The sequence below is a fragment of the Cydia amplana genome, chromosome 21, assembly GCF_948474715.1.
Source record: "Cydia amplana chromosome 21, ilCydAmpl1.1, whole genome shotgun sequence".
NCBI lineage: Eukaryota > Metazoa > Arthropoda > Insecta > Lepidoptera > Tortricidae > Cydia > Cydia amplana.
The window spans coordinates 11245530-11267238 of NC_086089.1; the positions used below are offsets into that span (position 1 = coordinate 11245530).

Genomic DNA, 21709 nt, shown 5'->3' on the forward strand with positions numbered 1-21709 from the left:
AAAGTAATAAATAAGACAAAGCTGACTTTTGTTAAATCATTGGTTGTACCAAATGATAGTATCCGCACTTGATGAGACAGTCCTTTGACAAATTATATAAAACAATTTATCGACGCGAATGTTGAAGGCGTTTAGAGCGCCACAGTAAACAATATCTGACAAACAGTAGTTCCATTTCCACTTGAACTAGTGACTTGTACATGAAGCAGGTACTCACTCGACAGCGGCTCATCCTCCCCGCTCGCCCCTCCGGCCGCCATGTTTAACCGGAGCACATAGGGGTATTTCACTAGAAAAGCTGGCCAAAATGATTTATGTACATTTGTATCAGGAGTTCTATTGTGTGAATCCAAATATGCTATTTTAATTTATTTTATACAACTTTTATACATTTGCCGGTTGGTGTAGTGTTGTATCTTTTATATACCGGTCAATAGCAGAATAAAACATTCTTCAAGTTTTAATTATTTGATAAACGGCTACTATCTGATCAATCAGACGACCCTTCATCACTTTCACCTGTTGAATCTGATGATAAGTCATCTGACATCGCGTTTGCGTCTATGTTTGGGCCAAGCATCATGTCCCTAGACTAAATGGTTTCGCTGATTTTAGAGGCTTAGGCCTAATGCTGCTCAAAAACGGATCTGACGTAAGTAGCAGCCGATTTAAGACGTCCAAATTGCACTGCTCTCTCGAGAACTTCCTTGAAAAGCTCTTCCTAAATTCTCGGAAGTGCTTATTTCTGGCCTCGGCTGCCTCTTCGGACAAATTTCCTATAGGGAGAAGGGCATGTTTCATTACAACAGGACCATGCAGTAAAATTTTGTGCACGGTTGGGGTCATTGGCTTCCAAGGATACAATTGGACATAGAGGTGTCGTCGCAATATGTCTCAAATTTATTTAAATCTATTTTTTGGCCACTCGATATTACTTCGAGAATTGTAGCAAACTTCTGTATCAAGTTTAAATCGATCTCCGTGATGTTGGAAGAAATCTCTGCATTTGAAAAAAATCGTCTGCTGGTGTTCCCATCGTTGCTGGTTCCAAAGCCCTGTTTAGGAATATCAACTACGAGTCCCAATTGTTCTCTAAATTCTTTCTGTATTTTTAGTTTCCTGGTATTCTTAATATCTTTTTCTGCTTTTGTTAACGGCGTCATGAGTTTGTCGCAGGTGCTCCGTTTTGCGACGCTTACTACGTTCCGACAAATTTTCAATTTTTTTTTCTGGACGACCAGCAACAGTGTTACGAGCGACCGGTATTTCCAATGTTCCACTTAACCATTCTTTATTCTTCATTAAGAATCTATTTTCTTCTCTTTTAGACCTTTGCCACCTAGTCTTAAACTCCCACTTCACATTCGCAAACTAGAGGAGAAACTTATCTTTCTGGTCTTGTGGGAATGTGGCAGAACTAGTAATTTTATTCATGACTGCATCAAGTTTTTGTAGAAATTGGGGTTCGTTACAGTTTTTCATCATACGAAAAATGTATTCTCTGGTCACTACTCTCACGCGAGAAGGACCTGCCATGATAAATCAGAAAATTATTTTTCCCGACCGCAAAAAGAAACTTTGTTTGGTAATATCCCTCAGTGTAAAAATTCTCGTAATTCGTTAATGGGCACTTCTGGGCACCCCAATTTTAAACAAAATTGCTAGAGAATTAAATGTCCTGTCGAATAGAACTACAAATTTAGCCCAATATAGCCCAATAGAACAACTTTCGGCCTTTTGAGTTCAAGTCAAATTCGTAAATTCATAGTGCAAGAGAGTACTTACTGAAATTTGATATTAAATGTATTTAACCCTTAGTAAGAAAATAATAATAAACAAATTAAATTAAGCATACCTGGTGAATCCATTTGCCGAACAGACATTTTAAAATATCACCTTATTTGTTGTCTAAACAACGCATAACAATTGTAATATTTATTATCGAATTTCCGCTTTCGTAGATGTGTTTTAGTAAGAGCGGTTAAATGACACCGATTTGATAAATACCCACCACACGCAGCGAAAAATAAATATTGTTCTAGTATCTATGAATTATATGACTAAGGAGTTCGGCTACCCTTTTCCCGGGATTCTACGTTTTGATACATTCTACTAATGGCCAGCTTTTTTAGTGAAATACCCCTATGTGCGGAGCATGTCATCTAGAGCAACACACACTATATTAAACCTGTGCAGTAACAGGGACTGACATTTTGATTTGTAATAGCACAGAATAAATAATAGTCAGAGATCGGCGGGGTTGAGCTATTTACTATAATTTGACAAGTCTTACGTCATATTATAAGGAAAATAGCTCACCCCCGCCGATCTCTGATAATAGTACTAGCTACAGAAGGTTCACTCTCTAACAAAACGCGTCTATTACGACAGATATGACCGCAATGTGGCGTAAGTGCGAGCAGGCATCCGTAACTTCACTGGGTCATTTAATGTGAAGTTAGCCAGCTACTGCCTTCAACCAGTCATTAAAACTAATTTCTTATGTAACATCTCTTAGACAATAACATACATGTGTCTTCTAATATTTAACATTTATCTGAAAGCTGAAGATTGTAACTGCCTGTCAGCTTACTAAAAAAAAATTTAAAGGCCTGCGCAAACCGGCGGAGCGCAGCGCAGATGACTTTAAATTTATCAATAGTATATTCTTTCCTATTTCAACTACATTCAGGTATAGATTTTATTTTTTTTACTTTTTTTTCTTTTGCTTATTTTCTCGTAATGCATGTTAATTATAAGATGTAAATTTTTTTTTAAAGATGTGTCCGGCCGAGTTTGTTGCTGGTCCCATATTGGGATACCCTCCTCCAATTGAGGGGGGATTGAAATCTTCTCGGGGCAGAGGTGAAGGGTTGGAGCCGGTCTACCTAGCTTTATTTGACGTTCATAAGCGCATTGTAATTATGCCTACTTGAATAAACTATCTTTTATCTTATCTTAATGCTCTGAGACCAACCTCGGAGCATCACGGAGGATTGTCACTCCGCGGCATCGAGGAGCACGTTAGAGGATACCGCGGCATCCCCCGGTATGCTCCGAGGCCTCCCGAGTGCGCCGGGGTAGCGGGACGACGGGGGAGAACTCGTGCACACTACCCAGCCATAGTCATCCTACCTATTGATAGGGTACACGCGGCGGTAGGCGGCGGCATGCTGCGGCCTGCGCCGAAGTGCTCCTTGGTGTGCCAGCCGGGCTGATAGGCGCTCGGGGTATCGCGGGGGATTTTACCTCCGGGGGAGTAAATCCTCCTCGGTGATCTGCGCTGCGCTCCGACGGTTTGCGCAGGCCTTAAATTTTTATCAATTGGGAGAAAAACTAACTTTTTATCCCGCCAGGTGGCGCATTAGCGACTGTACCTCACTTTGACATAAGAACTGTCAAACCACATACATTTTTTGTAAGTTATTCTAAACTTGTACAATTTTCTCAAAAATGCCTCAATGTAGTGCGCCAAATTGTACAAACAGAGGAGCTCATTTATTTCCCAAGGACCCAACACGAAGAAAACGTTGGGAAACTGCTCTGCGTATTAAAAACTTTAGGGCAAGTGATTCAGCCCGCTTATGTGCAATGCATTTTAAGGAAGATGATTATTTTGGAAAAAGTAGATATACAGGTAAGTAAATTATTAATGAATAGGATAGAATATCTTTATTAGCACATAATGAAATGCAATTTAACTTAAATGCTAGTAAATTCGGCATAAATGTCTTGATTTCTAACATAAACTGTGTCGCTTAACTTCAAACTTAGGTAAATCCATTCTGCTGTAATGGTTATTTAAAAAATAATATAATAATCTGAAAGATAAACAACCTTAGAGCAGAATTAATTTACCTGAGTTTGAAATTAAGCAACACAACTGATATGAGGTGATGTGTCCTAGTTAATACATACCTGGCTCAGTATTAATACTATTTGTACTTTCTAAAGTTTATTTTTTAATTTTCAGACAATGAACCAGTTGCAAAGTTCTTAAAAAAAACTGCAGTACCAACCATATTCTGTTTTACTAAAATAAAACAAGTAACACCAGAAGCGCTTAAACGGCAGGAGCGTTATGAAAAAATAAGTCACAGAAAACTGTTTAAAGATGACAAACAGACAGAACCCGAAACGAGCACAGAAGCAAAAGAACTTGGAACAAGCACAGAAGCAATAGTGAGCCATATTAATCTAGGTGTAGGGCGAGAAGAAATATGTACTACCGAGGACATTAAAGTACCGGTTCAAAATACATACACAAGTCCGGAATATTTGTCAAAAAGCACTCAAGTAGATCATGAGCATGTATATGGTTCAATAAACAGGTACAAACTTGATGACAAATCTATACTTTTCTATACTGGCTTTGAAACATACAAGAAATTCCATTTTGTTTACTCCACACTGAGCCCGATGGCACCCAAGATTAGATACTTTGGCAGCAATGTAACTAGCTTATCTACTGAAGACCAATTTTTCCTCACTCTAATGAAACTACGGCAGAATAAATGTATATTTGAACTTAGCAGGTTTTTTAATATTAGTGAAACAACTGTGTCAAATATATTCATAACATGGATAAATTTTATTCATCAACTATGGAGTAGAATAAATATCTGGCCCAGTAAAGAATTGATCCAATACTACATGCCTCAACATTTTAAACAATATGATGAAAATGTTAGAGTTATATTAGATGGAACTGAAATAGCTGTTCAGAAACCAAAAAATCCAACTTCTCAGCAAGCTTCGTGGAGTAGTTATAAACATGCAAACACTCTTAAAGTGTTAGTAGGAGCAACACCAGGTGGATTGCTATCGTATTGTTCACAAGCATACGCTGGATCTATAAGTGACAGGCAGACAGTTGAACGAAGTGGTCTAGTGTCCAAGTGTGAAAGTGGTGACAGTGTACTAGCAGATAGAGGATTTACAGTACAAGACATGTTTGCAGACAAAAACATTACTGTAAAGATACCTACTTTTTTAAAAGGAAAATCACAGTTACCAGGTTTAACAATCATAAAAGATAGACAACTTGCAAGTAAACGTGTCCATATAGAAAGGATTATTGGATTGACAAAAACCTACAAAATATTAAAGTCTGAACTTGATCATAGTTATATTCCAATAGCAAGTAAAATATTTTTTGTATGCTTTATGTGTTGCAACTTTCGAGAATGTATAATGAAGAAAAATAAATAAAATAACATTACTTTTTAATGTTTTTTTATTAACAACAAATAATCCTTATACAAATATTTGTTCATTATAGCTGGTTCGAGGTCATGAACATAAAAGTTTATTAATCCTGAGAGCATCTCATTAATATAGGAATCATCCCGCTCTATAAATAAAACTTTCAAGTCCTTAAAAGTATATACAATAAAATTGCAATACTTTCTTGCACTGCAATAAAGCTGCCCTTGGATTTGAGCATAGTAAGGGTGTCTTTTTTTCAGGCACAAATCACCATTTACCTTTTCAAGGTATGGTACTGACACCTCATTTATTGTGCAATATCGTGCAGCATACGGGCACTTTACCTCCAGCACAGTCTCTTCTCCTATCAAGCCATCTGGTGAGGCGGCAAGAAATGGATATTCTTGAGATATAAACAAACCACAGTTTTGCACGTCTAACCCATATACAGATTCATATTTTTGAATAGCGAGCGGTTCCTGTATTTTTCCATGTGTGACCGCTCTTGTGTGCACTGGCTTAGGCGAGAGAATTTTGTCTATTATAGCCTTTTTTCCTTATGGGTGCTATGGCTCACTGTGTAAAACATGCTGGCTGTAATCCTGCAGGACCGCATTTTATGCCAATCCGGCGAAGCATCTTGTCTTCTTGTTTTTTGTTCCACCTCTTTGATTTGGTCAGTACTAATGTTTTTAAGAAATAAATCTTTTAGTATTTTTTCCTGCATAGTATCCTCAGTATATGAGTGATCCCATTCAATCCCATGAGGATTTGCCGGTTCGTATGTTTGTAGTAGAGGCATAGATGTCTCCCCATAACCTATGACTAAATTTCTGACATAGTCCTCATAGTTTTGCATGATGTCCTCCTCTTTCAGGGGTTCGTAATTACAAGTTTTTATTCTCTTACTTGGCAAACTTTGTGCAGCAATGGGTGATTTCTGGAAAACCTTTGTAGGTTTCTTAAAGGTCATCAGTTGTTGAGTGCAAACTTGATGTAATAATATATACTGTTTGTTTACTATATCGTGCGCACCTAACAACAATACAGCAACATGCTTGCAGCTAGCTTCTGTACCGCTCCCTGCAGCACACTCACAGTGGCACTCCTCTATTGAACCTTCTTGAGTGACTTTCACATCAACAACATATGTCAGGCTCTTCATGCTGGCTTTGCATTGTCCACGTAAATAGGTGTACGCACCATCGGACGTGTAACGAGCCGTCACAAGATGACGAGATTCGTATAACAGTTGTCCTTTTGGGTGAGTATTGAATCTGTAAAAAAATAGTGCAGACATTAGACATTTTATATACATTGTCAACAAGTAATAATCATCGACAGTGTGATGTACAGTCAAGAAACTAAATTATTAAGATACCTTTGAAAATATTCTTGTATTTCATGCTTGCTGATGTTGGGTATAGGCGAATCGGCGTTAATATCTCTGAAAGTATCAGACGGCGGGCACACATATGACCGGTCCTCCTGAACGTCCAGATTAGCACCAAAGTTTTGGTTACGATCGTAAGCCTCCAATCTAAAATAAAGATAACACTTGAGCATGGAAATTTTAAATAAACACTAAAAATATGAGACATAACCTCAAATATAATAAGTGATTACCTTTGTATCAAAATAGCCTTTTTTCCAGCCACTGTAGCATTTCTCCTTCGAAGCTCAGCTTGAAGCTCACGCACAGTCATTAAAGCGTACATTTTAAGTAAATAATCGCAAGGATTAAGCAAAAAATCGACACCACACACTTGACACGAAACGTAAACAAGGTATACTCGCTTGCAGCGCCATCTGTCTCGAGCTTTTAGTGTGCCTCCCAATTACAGAGGAGCAGAGTATTGGGAGGAGGCTACCGAAGCTGCCCAGGACCGGAGTAGTAAGGATAAGATTCGAGACCTACACCCCAGCAGGGGCAACAGGATGGAAAGAAGAAGAGGAATAGACTTACCTGATACAAACTCACTGGTCCCATCTCCATCCTGCATTTCTGGGTTCCCTGGCTCAACTGCAGATTCTTCCTCTACAGCAAACAAACACAACACAAATCACATCAACTTCCTGTTATAGTTACGCTCACACAGCAAGTGCAAAGAACTCTAAGAACATATTAAACTAGTGGCTCTGTGAGCTGTAGACCTCGCGAGCAGAGCTTAAAACTGAATAAATGTATGGCAAAAATATTTATTAAAATATAGGTATAAACATACATACATGTAATATAAACAAAAAATTAAAAAGTACATCAAACTACAAACAAAAATTAAACGAATACGCTTAACCCGCGCTTGGTAAATAAAAAATACGAAATTTTTAATTTTTTCAAAATAAAAAAATAAAATAAAAAACAACTATACGAAATTTAAGTATAAAAAAAATACAAAAGTTATGTAGCAGTATACAATTACTGGGGATGGAACCAGGGAGCTGCCGATGCAAACAAAAAAGCGAACGTTTGCAAAATACGCCATTATAGTTCTTACTAAAGCTGACGAAATTTAGCTACTCATTCTCAAGTAAAAACTAAATATCTAAATACCGCCAAAACCAGCGATACAAATTTTCTGAATTTTTGGCCATTTAATCTATAAACATATCTCAAAAGGAAAAAACTCTTATACCGATACGACTATTTGTTTAGGCGGGAGCTGTCACGACTCCGCCATTTTGAAAAATTTCCAAAAACCGGATCAACAAAATTTTTTTATTTAGTCATTCGAATTCTAATTCGGTCACAAAATTTCACGAAAATCGGTTAAGAATTGCGACCTGTAGAGGAGAACATCCAAACATACAAAAGCAAAATGCCCGAGTCAAAACGTAGACCTTCGCTACGCTTCGGTCAATTACTTTCAATGAAAATATTTTAACTAAGGGTCTAGCCGCAATCTTATAGTGAAACTGCCCCTGGCTGAAGTGTATACCTTTCTTAGGTGCGTTTATTTGTCTTATTATAAGATATCGTTTTACCAAATAAGAGGGTGCCTTCTTCTAGCTAGAGTTTGAATTTTTCCCATACAAACGTGAACCACCCTAAAGTAGGTAAGAAGGACGGCCTGTATGCATTAGTAAGACATTTTTACCTTGTTGCTCCAAATGGATTTTTTTACAAAAAATATATTTTATGCCATAATATATTCTGTATTAAATAACAAAAAAATTGTCGCTATCTCACAAGTATTAAAAAAAAAGTTTAAAAAATTAAAAAATATTTTTAAGCCTTTATAAACAAGTTAGAACCTCGATTTTTTTTTTGATAATGAACTACTATTAGGTACATGTAACATCCAAATTTCAAAACAATCGAACCACTAGTTTAGCTACAAAAAAATAAAAACGATTTTTTTTTAAAAATTGTTTAGCTAAACCAAGGGAATTCTAGCCTTGAAATTTGGTAAAACAATATCTTATAATAAGACAAATAAACGCACCTAAGAAAGGTATACTGCACTTCAGCCAGGGGCAGTTTCACTATAGGATTGCGGCTAGACCCTTTGCCACTGCTCCTCTGGACGCTATTTGTAATTTTAAAACAGTTCAATAGCACAATGCATAGAATATAATAACTATGTGGTGCCGACCAGCAAGCACTGTAGATTAAGGTGTGATTGTAACACTCTTCTGTACAAAATTCAAACAAAATGACTAAACTTGCCTACTTGTTAGATGGGCGGTGTTTGCCTACCTTTGACGTGGCTCGCTCCCTGCAGCCGTGCCTGCAGCTCCGCCTGGCTGCGCTGCACTTGCAGCTTGAAGTCGCTCGCGTCTCGCAGGCGGCCCACGCACATAGAGCAGATGCCGCACGAGCCCGAGCCGCCCACCACCAGCTGCAAGTTCAAATAAACATATCAAAGTTTTCACAATTTGTGGTTTGTGTAGGTAGAATAACTAGATGGTTGATTAACAAAGAAAACTAATTATAGTAATCGCAAATAATTGTTTCTAGTCTTCAAATTATTGTTCCTATTACTCCACTATTAAAGTTGGTTGTAGTACTTACATGTATATCAAAGCACTCTTTGACCATGACGGCATATATCTCCGTTTTGCCGAGATGTGTGTACGGCGTCGTCAGGTCCTTGTCCGCGGGACACCACAGGCAGCAGCGACACGCGTGCGTCACGTCCATCACGGGAGCCGTGCGGTGCGCAAGAATGCTCCGATGGACTCAAAACAAATACCACAACAAGAGGAGCGTACAGTGCTATTAGAGAAATATCTATCAGCCTCTAGGGTCCCTTGGCCCTTTGCCAGAGTCAGTTAGAAGTACAGATAATTAGCAAGAAAAAACAGCGCATGAGCCATGTATGGGCGACGAGCGCACAAACACCACGAACTACTAATAAAACATAAATAAAAAGCTACGTGACGAGCGCCATGTGAGCGTACCCGCGTCATGAACATGTCGTACTCCCATGACATTGACAGTGACAGCTAGCGTAGGCGAAGGGTACGTTCAGAAAAAGTAATTAGCATAAAGCTACAACAGACGGGGTTACCTGACCGTGATATTGGTCCGAAGCCTGTTAGTTAAATATTTAAAGGCTATATAGTCCAGTACGATGAGTTAGATGCCAATTTATTTTCTGGGCTCCCACGTGCCAATGTTTCAGAGTTTTCGGACCAAGTTCGCGGTCCGGTACGCCCGTCTGTTATAACTTTTAGATTTACTACTTTTTCTGAACGTTCCGTTCGCCTCCGCTATCCTATCTCACCTATCTGTTCCATAACTGTTTAAAATAAACACCTATCTGTCAATACTCAATTCCATGATTTCCATATTCATTTTCATTCTTTTTTCATTGTTAACTGCAGTGGTCATGTCATTTTTCTTTATAAATAATGTTTTGTTGATACTTATTCTGTACTGACTCTGGCATAGGCCCTAGAGGCTGCTGTTTCTCTCATATTTAATACTGTACGCTCGTCTTGTTGTGGTATTTGTTTTGAGTCCATTGGAGGAGCATTCTTGCGCACCGCACGGCTGCCGTGATGGACGTGAAGCACGCGTGTCGCTGCTGCCTGCGGTGTCCGCCGGACAAGGACCTGACGACGCCGTACACACATCTCGGCAAAACGGAGATATATGCCGTCATGGTCAAAGAGTGCTTTGATATACATGTAAGTACTACAACCAACTTTAATAGTGGAGTAATAGGAACAATTATTTGCGGTTACTATAATTAGTTTTCTTTGTTAATCAATGTACTATTAAACTTGCAGCTGGTAGTGGACGGCGCGGGCTCGTGCGGCATCTGCTCTATGTGCGTGGGCCGCCTGCGAGACGCGAGCGACTTCAAGCTGCAAGTGCAGCGCAGCCAGGCGGAGCTGCAGGCACTGCTTGTTAAAGGTTGGCTTTAACAACCCATTTTAATTATCTGTACTTCATGTGTGTTTGATGTTTCAAGAGAATAATGATCCAAATTAAAATTTTATTTTGAAAATCACAATAAATGTTACTTATATATGCAACTACACAATCTATCAGTCTATATTCTATGAGGAGGCTGACCAAGCAGCAAAACTTGCAATAACCGACGGTATTCCATTGCGTTGTCTCCCAGTGCACAGCGAAGTACTAGGTAAAGTTAGGGTTATTATTATTTAAGCTTCATTTGTTCTACAGTCAGGATTGTTATATTATTTTATTTTATTAACTTTGTTTTGGGGCTGACTGCAGATCCCATCTGCTGGGTGAAAGCCTCCTCACTTTTTCTCCACTCATCCCTGTCTTGGGCTTTTTGAAGCCAATCTCCAAAAAAAAAGCCTAAAGTTAGGGTTAGTTGCAGACAAATTTGGAAGGAATACTTTGATGAGTGCTCGCTTACTAAAGGAATTTGGTACAGAACAACTCAATGGCAGCCCCCTCAGGTCCCATGGTTTGACAAAAAACTATATAGGAAACAGGTAGTATCACTCCTTAGGTTTCGTTCCGGGCACATTCCATCAAACAAATTCAAGCACCTGATGAAACTTGCTGCAACACCAAACTGCTCTGAGTGTGATAAAATAGAAGACGTCCATCATGTGTTGACGGAATGTGTCCTCAACGAGGCGCTGAGGAGTGACATGACATTTATCAAAACTACCAACTTAGGGAGTTGCAACGTCGTCCTGGCATTACCTCTATCGGACGAGGCCAGGATGATGTGCAACCTATACTTAAAAATAATGTAGTTGTGTAAGTAATGCTACGCTCTTACATTACTACTTGATCTCACTACAGGGGTGACATAGTCACTGCGTGACAAAACCCCTTTAATCGCCTTTAGTCATTTTGCTTCAGTTTAAGAATACTTTTTAAACTTTTTAGGGTTTCAAACCCTATTACCAAAGGTAATATTACCTATTAACAAACTGTCCGTCAGCAGACTCTCAAGAACTAGAAGGTAGACAGTTGAAAATGTCTTAGTTCATTTTATTATGATCAACTCAGTAGTATTTATTAATAACAGAGATTAAATAACAAATTATCCAAATCAAAAATCTAATCCTAAATTAGCCTGAGGCACTGTTCCCAGGACACTGGGCGCGTTCCCCCTCTGCACAGTGACGCTGAGTTTTTGGGCAAAAAATGCGCCAGCTCGTAGGTGGCCAGACACAGAGACTAGTTTGGTAGAAATTTCTTTTACTAGTTTTTTGGTTTCTGACGCCCAAGGACGGAGAGTTTCAATTGCAAGTGCCGCAAATACATAATTAGTTTTTAAGAATGCATATTTGCGACACTTGGCAATTTGGGCGTCGTCTGCTGCCGTCCCTGGCTTCCTGGCAGAGCGCCGGCCATGAGATGGGGGGGGGGGGGGGCAGCGTATCAACACATGTTACATCCCACGCCAGGGGCCGCCCCAGGAACCAAGGGACGACCGAGCAGCCGTCGTCTTTTGCCATTCGCCGCAGATAGACCAACTGGCTCCAGGGTTGCTGGGATGGAGGCGGTACCGAGTGCTCTGCGGATTAGGTCGTTTAGAGCCGTGTCCCTTTAAAATCGGCCGGCGCTTGATTGGCAGTGGAGTTTGTGGTGCCCATAAGCGTTTTATTATTAAATAACATTGTTTGTGTTGTTCAGCGGAGTCTGCGGTCAAATCTGAGCAGGCTGATGATGATTCCGTGTTCGATGTGTTATGTAAGTAGTTCTCTGTTGACATAATTTTAATATAGAACTATAAAGACTCTGAGCTTGTGGTAGTAATTAGTGTGTTATGTGAGGATATTTAAAAATGAAAAACATAATGGAGGGGTCAGCTTTTCGCAAAACCTTTTTTATGCTGTTTTGATGCACTATTGTTGTTAATAATTAAATGACATTGCAAACTGTTTAGTAAAGTCGATTTTTCCATTAAAGATTATACAAGTGGCACTGCACCGATGTGTGGTTACCGGACTCTTTGTGAATGCTGTGTTTGTTTAGTCTGTAGTTTATGTAGTATATGTGCAGGGTGCATAAAGGAAAGTCACACGTCCGTTCAGTAGGCGATTTATTATGAGACTGGCGGTAGGTCCATAACTCGTTACGTATATACATATCATTACTCTCTTCTTAAACATAAACATAAATAGTCTTAAAAAAAAAGAAAAACTTCAATCTCAGTCGGCCAACAAAACTCTTATCATTTAAGTACCTATCCACCATTATCACCGTTATACATTTTAACAAATAAGTAACTATCTCTTACTCTCTTCTTAATATGTACTACATAAAAAAAAACTGTATCTACACGTCACAATGCTAAACTGGAGTGCAACATATGTAAATAGTTAACATCTTACTTTTTATCGGTAACTAAACAAGGTCATCGTAAATCGGAATGCAGATCAGCTGGTGAGCTGTAGGCATAGGAACGTACATAGGTAAGTATAACATTTAATTAAGTTGTTTACTCTCGCAGAAGGGTTACTGACCTTCCTGTAGATCAACGTATTTAAGTATGGCATTGATTCTAAACAGTAATATAGGTAGTATAACTTCAACAATTTAAATATAGGTAAATATTCATCTACACACATGTAACAAAAGAAAAAGTTTTAACAAAGAAACATTTATTTTATGATACCCAATTAACAACGTATCAGTAGGTTAACCTAAATAATTAATTATTTACTTACTACTATTTAGATAGGTAATTTATTATTGTCACACAACTAACTATTTGTGATCCTTATTGCCACGAGGTAAGGTAGGTATATCAATGGTAAGATTACTTATTGCTTGTAATAGGTATCGTGATAAAATCCTAAAAACAAAATTACCTAACTAAAATTTATATTTCGGTGGATTTAAAAGCCGGCACTCCCTAACATGGCGGGGTTGAGGCGGTTCCGGTGTCGGCAAGGGCGACGATTGGGGATCATTACTGGGACCAGCGGTAGGTGATGGCGGTGTACTGTGTCGCGTGCTTCCGGGTGTGATGAGCTTGCGCGCCGGAGTATCTGGCGGTGTCGCCGATGATCCCGCTTGACCTGGCGTACTTGGAGTGACTGCAGCCTCTTTAGCCGTGCTCCCTTGTTCCGATGGTCTGCCCTGTGGTAAGAGTAAAGCTGATGGATCTGGTGGACACACTAAAACACCTGAACGCCGCTTTAGCTGATCGACGTGCCTATGGGACCCCCTGCCTAAGCTATCTAACACTGTGTAGTCGGTTGTTCCCTCTCTCCGTAATATCTGGCCCGGTGTCCATTTGGTGTCGCCCTGGTATTGCCGTGCCCAAACGAGTTCGCCCGGCTGAAATACACGTTTTATACCTGCAGTACTAGACATTTGTTTCTTTTGGGACTCGCGCGCCTTTTTCTCACAATCTGGTCTAATAGCATCTAATTTTGTACGTATTTGCCTACCCAGCATTAATGCCGCCGGACTTTCACCCGTTGTGCAGTGTTCGGTGTTCCGATAATGTAATAAAAATGTATTGATTGCAATATTTATATTTTGCTTTTGCCTAACAGCTTTTTTAATAACCTTTTTGATAGTGCGCACGGCATTTTCCGCTGCTCCGTTCGATGCCGGGTGATATGGCGCAGAAAACAAATGTTCAATACCATTAGTTGTCAAATATGCCGCAAATTCCCTACTAGTAAACGGCGGTCCATTATCTGATACAAATTGTCTTGGCAGACCCCAACGAGCGAAAGCTTCGCTTAGTTTTTCAATTGTATTACACGCGGAAGTGCTACATCGGGGGAAGACCTCCAACCATTTTGATCGTGCATCCACCAAAATGAGATAAGTTTCCCCACCTATAGGGCCTAAAAAATCGGCGTGCACCCTGGACCACGCTCTCGCCGGGAATGGCCACGCCGCGGGCCCGTGTGCCGGGGCGGCGCGTCGGCCTCGGCCGCGCACACCGTGCACGCGCGACACATGGCCTCCACGGCCTCATCGACGCCGGGCCACCATACATAACTCCTTGTGAATGCTTTAGTTTTCACAATCCCCATATGACTTTCATGCAATAGGGCCAATACTTTTTTCTGACAGCTCTGTGGTATTACAACGCGATGGCCCCACATAACACATCCTAATTCCTCATAAAGTTCGCCTTTCCTGTTATGATAAGGGCGTAAATTATCTATTTCTATCTCAGGTGGCCAACTCGATCGTAAATAACTTAAAACCCGACCTAAAATTGGATCTCGTTGAGTTTGTGTTTTGATGTCGTGGTAGTCCAACAACATTTCATTTTGTACAAAATGCAAATAGGTTTGCTCTGGAGGTGGGCCATCCATAGACGTCGCATTTTTAACCGGTACCGGCAAGCGCGATAACCCATCGGCGCCGTTCGCGTCTGTCCTCACGTATTCTATGTCGTAGGTATAAGCAGACAGCTTGATCGCCCACCTTTGCAATCTACTCGCTACCATAGCAGGGATACCTTGTTTTGGACCAAATATACTAACTAGGGGTTTATGATCAGTCCTTAACACGAAACGCCTACCATATAAAAACTGATGCAATTTTTCAAAACTAAACACAATCGCTAAAGCTTCTCTGTCGATTTGCGAATAATTACGCTCCGCGTCGTTAAGTGAGCGCGAGACATAAGCGACCGGCCGCTCCGCCGCCGCGCCCCGCCGCGCGCCGACGCCGGCGCCGGCGCAGGGTTGGGTCAACACGCCGGAAATTCCGCGCGAACTAGCATCTGCCGTAAGAATCAGGGGTTTGTTTTGATCGTAATGCATCAATACTTCGGCGCTTATTAATACCTGCTTAATTGTTTTAAATGCATTTTCACATTGTTTACCCCATTTCCACGCTACACCCTTCCTAAGCAAGTCATATAAAGGCGACAATATGGTGCTTAACTTTGCCACGAACCTAGCATAGAAGTTGACGACGCCTAAAAATGATTTTAACTCTGTTATGTTCTGTGGTCGTGGAATTTTAACAATTGCCTCAATCTTGGCCGGGTCGGCTTTAATGCCATCTTTAGAAATAATAAAACCTAAGTACTTCACTTCTTCAGTAAAAAAGAAACATTTACTTTTTTTTAGTTTCATGCCATGACTATGCAATCTCTGTAAAACCTTGTCCAATGTCACTAAATGCGATGCCACGTCTGGTGTGCCTATTAAAATGTCGTCTAAAAATACCTCTACGTGTGGAATATCCTTTAGTAAATTAGCCATGATTCTCTGAAAAATACCTGGACTAGAAGATAGACCGTAGACCAACCTATTGTACTTAAACAATCCCCTATGCGTGTTAATAACCGTATACTGCTTCGAATTATCTAGTTCTACCTGATTATACGCTTGAGTTAAATCAATTTTCGAGAAAACGCGAGCCCCATTCAGCCTTACTAATAAATCATCAATTTTTGGAAGCGGGTACCTATCGATCAGCAAATTCGGGTTCAGAGTTATTTTGTAATCGGCACAAATCCTTAATCCACCATCAGCTTTACGTACCGGCACTAGGGGCGTGGCCCACTCGGAAGTGTCGACGGGCTCGATGACTCCGCTGCGCAGCATCTCGTCCAGCTCGTGGTCCACCCGGTCGCGCAGCGCGTACGGCAGCGGCCGCGCGCGACAGTACACCGGTGCCGCGCCCTCCTTCACGCGAAGAGTCGCCTTGCCGCCCGTAAACCGCCCCAACCCGCCGCTGAATAGCTCCTTATACCTGTCGAGTAATTTACACAGTTCATCATTACTCACAGTTTGACAGTTAAATACTGGGATCTTAATCCCTAGCTCCCTTAGCCATTGTCGGCCTAACAAAGATGTTGTACCCCCTTGTACAACAAACAGTTCTAAGGTTTTTAATTTCCCTTCGTAAACAACATCTGGTCTTATAACTCCTAACGGTTTAAATTTACTCCCATCAATAAATGTAAATGTCAAATTGAATGGCTTAATCGGCCTATGCCTAAAATATTTATAATAGTTTTCCTTGCTAATGCAGGATATCGGGGAACCTGTGTCTATTTCCATTTCTAACATGATGTTGTCTACGTGCATAGACATGCTTACCGCACTGTAGTCGTTCAAGCAGAGATGATGCAAATTTTCTTCAAAATCAGTTTCCGACGAATTGTCCTCGTCGGCCCCTGGAGTCTCATTTTGTGCCGCCTGGACGTGGTGAAAGGCGCGCCGAGAGCCGCGACCGCCCGCGCCCGCGCCGCGCCTGGCGCCGCCCGAGCTGCGCCCCCTGGTAGCACCCTGGCCGCTAGCTGCGTCCCAAGACGGGCACACCCGCCTTAGATGCCCCACGCACCCACACTTGCTGCACGTGAAATTTTTATAGCGGCAACCAGCTTCACGGTGGCCTTCCCGTCCACAAACTGCACATCTGGAGCCATTGTTAGGCATATTGCTGGTGCTGGTACTGTTATTCTGTCGGTTATTGCCTCTATTTCCGCCACGTGGTCCCGGTGTGATTGAATTTACGGCCGCCATGTCCGATCTGGCAACGTTGCTCTCGCTCGCACTTGGGCGTTCTACAGTCGCTGCGTCCCTCTCCGCCGCTTCCAACGAGAGCGCAAGGCTTACCGCTTTTGAATAGGTCAAACTTTTCTCGGCAAAAAGGCGTTGTTTGATAGTGTCGTTTTTTAATCCACACGTAAACTGATCACGGAGATTGTCCTCTAATGACGTATCAAACTCGCAATGTTTGGACAATTTCTTGAGCTCCGTGAGGTATTGAGCCACGGTTTCCTCTTCGCCCTGACGCCGCAGCCGGAAACGATACCTCTCGGCCATAAACGAAGGCTTGGGTTCCACATGATCTTGCATGATCTTAACGACATCTGCGTATTTCATGTCCGCGGGCTTCTTAGGGCTAGTTAAATTTCTCAATAACTCGTACGCGTCCGTGCCCATGACTGCTATTAACGTTGGTAGTTGCACCTCCGCTTTAATGTCGTTTGCTTTAAAATACATCTCCAAACGCTCGATGTACTGTGTCCAACTGCCAGAAGTTACTTCGAAAGCCTTAATCTTCCCAACCGACATTTTTTTGTACCACGTGTATTATCCACCACAAACTAACCGCTCTCAAATCAGTTAAATATTTACACACCACTATCACAGTAATAAAAACAATATTGTATTTTTGCACGCATCAATAGTCCATATTATTTTAATCGTCGATCGCCAATGTAGTATATGTGCAGGGTGCATAAAGGAAAGTCACACGTCCGTTCAGTAGGCGATTTATTATGAGACTGGCGGTAGGTCCATAACTCGTTACGTATATACATATCAGTTTATATAATTAAGTTTCGCTTCAGACGAGGAGCCCATACTGGTGGAGCAGTCGGAGGTCGGAGAAGAGCAAAGCAAGGAACTCATGGGTCAGTTCATATCTTGATATCATATTGTAAAGTGAAATTTATTTTGTTAAATAAGTATTTGTTACTGTTTTGAAATAAACAATTTATTTCTTTCATACCACACATTTTTAGTACAATAAATATTCTATTAAATATTTAAGTAGGTACATGTAACACGTCTCCTTGTTATTGTTCCAGATGTAGACCCGCTCGTCAAGTCGGAGACGGGTGATGTGATGAGTGGCGGCGACTCGTCAGCGGCGGGTTAGTGCTGTCATGTTGTCCTGCTCCTCTCCTTCCCGCTACTGTACATTCATTCATTCAGGGATATCCGTGGTAGTATACGATGTATACCAACTTGAATAGAAAAGGCGTATTCGTGACATAAATGATCAGTATGATCACAAATGTGGTTTTAGGGAAAAAAAGAGCTAATTTATCGATATTTTTCTTTCGAGGCTAATGCGTTGTTTATTTGTGTTTCAGTGTGTTCGGACGGCAGCGCCGCCCGCGCCAGGGAGCAGCTTGCGATGGCTTGTTCCGTGGTGCTCGAGCGCCTCCGCGACGACACGACTGTTCACAGTGGAGACAAACCATATAGCTGCGAGCACTGTGGAAAACGTTTCAGAAACAAGTCTATTTTAAGAAAACACATTCAACACACGCACTTATGGACCGGACAAAAAACAATTGCTTGTGACTTTTGTAGCTCTACGTTTCAAACCAAATTGCTTGTGATAGAACACGAGAAAAGCGAACACGGTGTTACAAATTTCATGTGTGCTGAATGTGAATATACAACAAGTTCCAAGAAAGGTTTAGAGACTCATTTAAAGAATCACTCTTTTGAATATAGTTGTAACTGTAGTCACGGTAGTTACACAAGTTCGAGTCGTCACCAGAAGACGCACAACCGGAGAAAGCAGGGAATACTAACTGAAGAACAGACTTACAAATGTAGTCATTGCGACAGCAAGTTCAGAACTGGTTATTTGTTACAAATACATGAAAGGACACATACTGGCGAGAAGCCTTTTCAGTGTAGCCACTGTGATTACAAATGCAGTCAAAAATCAAACTTACAACAACACCTGATGATGCATACTGGGGTGAAGCCATTTCAGTGTAGCCACTGTGATTACAAATGCAGTCAAAAATCAAACTTACAACAACACCTGATGATGCATACTGGGGTGAAGCCATTTCAGTGTAGCCACTGTGATTACAAATGCAGTCGGAAGGCGTACTTACAACGACACCTGATGATGCATACTGGGGTGAAGCCATTTCAGTGTAGCCACTGTGATTACAAATGCAGTCAAAAATCAAACTTACAACAACACCTGATGATGCATACTGGGGTGAAGCCTTTTCAGTGTAGCCACTGTGATTACAAATGCAGTCGGAAGGCGTACTTACAACGACACCTGATGATGCATACTGGGGTGAAGCCATTTCAGTGTAGTCACTGTGATTACAAATGCAGTCGGAAGTCACAATTACAGGAACACCTGATGATGCATACTGGGGTGAAGCCATTTCAGTGTAGCCACTGTGATTACAAATTTAGTCGGAAGTCAAACTTAAAAAAACACCTGATGATGCATACTGGGGTGAAGCCATTTCAGTGTAGCCACTGTAATTACAGATGCAGTTGGAAGTCACAATTACAAGAACACCTGATGATGCATACTGGGGTGAAGCCATTTCAGTGTAGCCACTGTGATTACAAATCTAGTCGGAAGTCACATTTACAAGAACACCTGATGATGCATACTGGGGTGAAGCCATTTCAGTGTAGCCACTGTGATTACAAATCTAGTCGGAAGTCATACTTAAAAAAACACCTGATGATGCATACTGGGGTGAAGCCATTTCAGTGTAGCCACTGTAATTTCAAATTTAGTCAGAAGTCACTCCTACAACGACACCTGATAATGCATACTGGGGTGAAGCCATTTAAGTGTAGCCAATGTGATTACAAATTCAGTCGGAAGTCACACTTACAACACCACCTGATGATGCATACTGGGGTGAAGCCATTTAAGTGTAGCCACTGTGATTACAAATTCAGTCGGAAGTCACAATTACAGGAACACCTGATGATGCATACTGGGGTGAAGCCATTTCAGTGTAGTCACTGTGATTACAAATTCAGTCGGAAGTCAAGTTTAAAAAGACACCAGAAGAAGTGCACTAATAAGTCAAGTCAAATAAATGAACTAATCGCGAATACAAGTGCAGCTGGAAAGGACACTTGCTAAAAAATCAGATGACACCCACCGGCGAGAAGCTTATTATTTGTAGCCACTGCATGTAAACATATTCCGACGTCGAAATAAACATAAATTACGATGAGGCCTAACATCGAAAGATTCCGAGAAAAACTCCTAGTGTAGTACCCAAACTCGTCAAGAGATGGCGCTACCTCCGAAATAGAACGCGCTAACGATGGATCGACACTGTCGACGTAGAATCATGACCTCCGAGATGCAAATTACCTATCGATGTCAAAATTGTCAAATGCTCGGACCGGATTACAGATTGGTTGGCTGCATTCAAGCTATTGAACAGAACACCTTCCAACTGTAATATCTATACTAATATTATAAATGCGAAAGTGTGTCTGTCTGTTACCTCTTCACGCTTAAACCGCTGAACCGATTTAGTTGAAATTTGGTATAGAGATAGTTGGAGTCCTGGAAAAGGACATAGGGTAGTGTTTATCCCAGAAATCATCCTCTAAGGGGGTGGAAGTTTGTATGAAGAATCGATAAAAAGCAGATTGGTTAAAACGTAAGCTACGCATATTACTAACTTTATGAAAACGAAGGCTCGGGCAAAAGCTAGTATAAATATAATGTGACATATTTAAGACGTTAATACCAATTCTCGGCGACAGATAAATGTACACCTATATGTGATCGCTCTCTTTCAATAAATGGTTGTTACCAAGTGGACGCCTTGTGCTTTCTCTCCCTTCTCGAAGTTCCTGGGTAGACAGTGCATCTTAAAATACTTCAGTGGCGACGAGCATGAGGATTGGATGGGATTAATTCTTCAAAATATTACGATAACGGTGCGGTGTCTCTGTCGAAACCATAGAGAAATATAAGTAAAGAAAGGGTGGTAACACTGATACAAGATTTCGCCGACCGCCGACGCCGTGGGTTCGCCTTAGCTTGAAACGCTACCGCGTGCCTAGGTAATAATAAGAAGGTAAATGGCCACATATTTCGGCGCTGCCCGTTTCACTTCTATCCAGCTGAGGACCTGAGCTCGTACCATGACTCATAGAGTGTCAAAAGGTCAAAACTGACATAAACGCTTTCGAGAACGTAATTTACTTTCTATACATCTCGCTTGCACTCATTTGCGAGTATGAGCGAGATGCATAGAAAGTAAATTACGTTCTCGATGACGTTTATATCAGTGCCAAACTGTTGGTAGTGGTACTGGATGCTCTGACACCCGACGTAGTTACCTAACTTAACAACCTGAAAACTGTGCTCTGATGGCCTAATCAAAATCATGCATGCCATACGATTAAATAAATAAGTTAGGTACCTGCGTTTCTAGGTAATAAAACAAAAGTGCTTTCTACTTAATAGATTTATTATTAAATATTAACCGAGATTATGTAACATAGCATGAGCTCTTTCCACGTACTACGTCGTGGTGTTGTGTGTATCTACGCCGTTGTGTTGTGTGTGTCTACGCCG

General features: G+C 41.0%; 4 protein-coding genes across 4 annotated transcripts in view; 2 read left to right on the forward strand and 2 right to left on the reverse strand.

Annotated features, from left to right (window-relative positions):
- Positions 1-9358, reverse strand: part of LOC134657951 (zinc finger protein 501-like) — a 152380-nt gene extending 143022 nt beyond the window's left edge. The window contains exon 1 of the mRNA XM_063513552.1: positions 9224-9358. Coding sequence (XP_063369622.1) covers positions 9224-9352 — 129 coding nt within the window. The 5' untranslated portion in view covers positions 9353-9358. The remainder of the gene's footprint in view (positions 1-9223) is intronic.
- An 832-nt stretch (positions 9359-10190) lies between these two features.
- On the forward strand, positions 10191-12354 carry LOC134658230 (uncharacterized). Its single transcript, XM_063513841.1, has 3 exons — positions 10191-10344; positions 10447-10573; positions 12290-12354. Exons 1-3 carry the CDS (start codon positions 10216-10218, stop codon positions 12352-12354), a joined length of 321 nt encoding a protein of 106 aa, XP_063369911.1. The 5' UTR covers positions 10191-10215.
- Positions 12355-16203: 3849 nt separating this feature from the next.
- Positions 16204-17468, reverse strand: LOC134658050 (uncharacterized). The gene is made up of 2 exons (XM_063513653.1): positions 16687-17468; positions 16204-16336 (listed from the first exon to the last, which is right to left on the reverse strand). Exons 1-2 carry the CDS (start codon positions 17446-17448, stop codon positions 16331-16333), a joined length of 768 nt encoding a protein of 255 aa, XP_063369723.1. The 5' UTR covers positions 17449-17468; the 3' UTR covers positions 16204-16330.
- Positions 17469-17473: 5 nt separating this feature from the next.
- LOC134658231 (zinc finger protein 432-like) lies at positions 17474-19670 on the forward strand. The gene is made up of 5 exons (XM_063513843.1): positions 17474-17552; positions 17946-18008; positions 18186-18251; positions 18474-18845; positions 19636-19670. Exons 1-5 carry the CDS (start codon positions 17474-17476, stop codon positions 19668-19670), a joined length of 615 nt encoding a protein of 204 aa, XP_063369913.1.
- Positions 19671-21709: the final 2039 nt, after the last annotated feature.

Bases quoted from the DNA above. Each gene is read 5' to 3' on its own strand.
- LOC134658050 (XM_063513653.1), bottom strand. From the start codon at position 17,448: ATGCAAGATCATGTGGAACCCAAGCCTTCGTTTATGGCCGAGAGGTAT.
- LOC134658231 (XM_063513843.1), top strand. From the start codon at position 17,474: ATGTCCGCGGGCTTCTTAGGGCTAGTTAAATTTCTCAATAACTCGTAC. The intron at 18,009-18,185 runs GTCAGTTCATAT...TTATTGTTCCAG, and splicing joins GCAAAGCAAGGAACTCATGG to ATGTAGACCCGCTCGTCAAG. The intron at 18,846-19,635 runs GTAACTGTAGTC...CTGTAATTACAG, and splicing joins TCACTCTTTTGAATATAGTT to ATGCAGTTGGAAGTCACAAT.
- LOC134658230 (XM_063513841.1), top strand. From the start codon at position 10,216: ATGGACGTGAAGCACGCGTGTCGCTGCTGCCTGCGGTGTCCGCCGGAC. The intron at 10,345-10,446 runs GTAAGTACTACA...TTAAACTTGCAG, and splicing joins AAGAGTGCTTTGATATACAT to CTGGTAGTGGACGGCGCGGG. The intron at 10,574-12,289 runs GTTGGCTTTAAC...TGTGTTGTTCAG, and splicing joins GCAGGCACTGCTTGTTAAAG to CGGAGTCTGCGGTCAAATCT.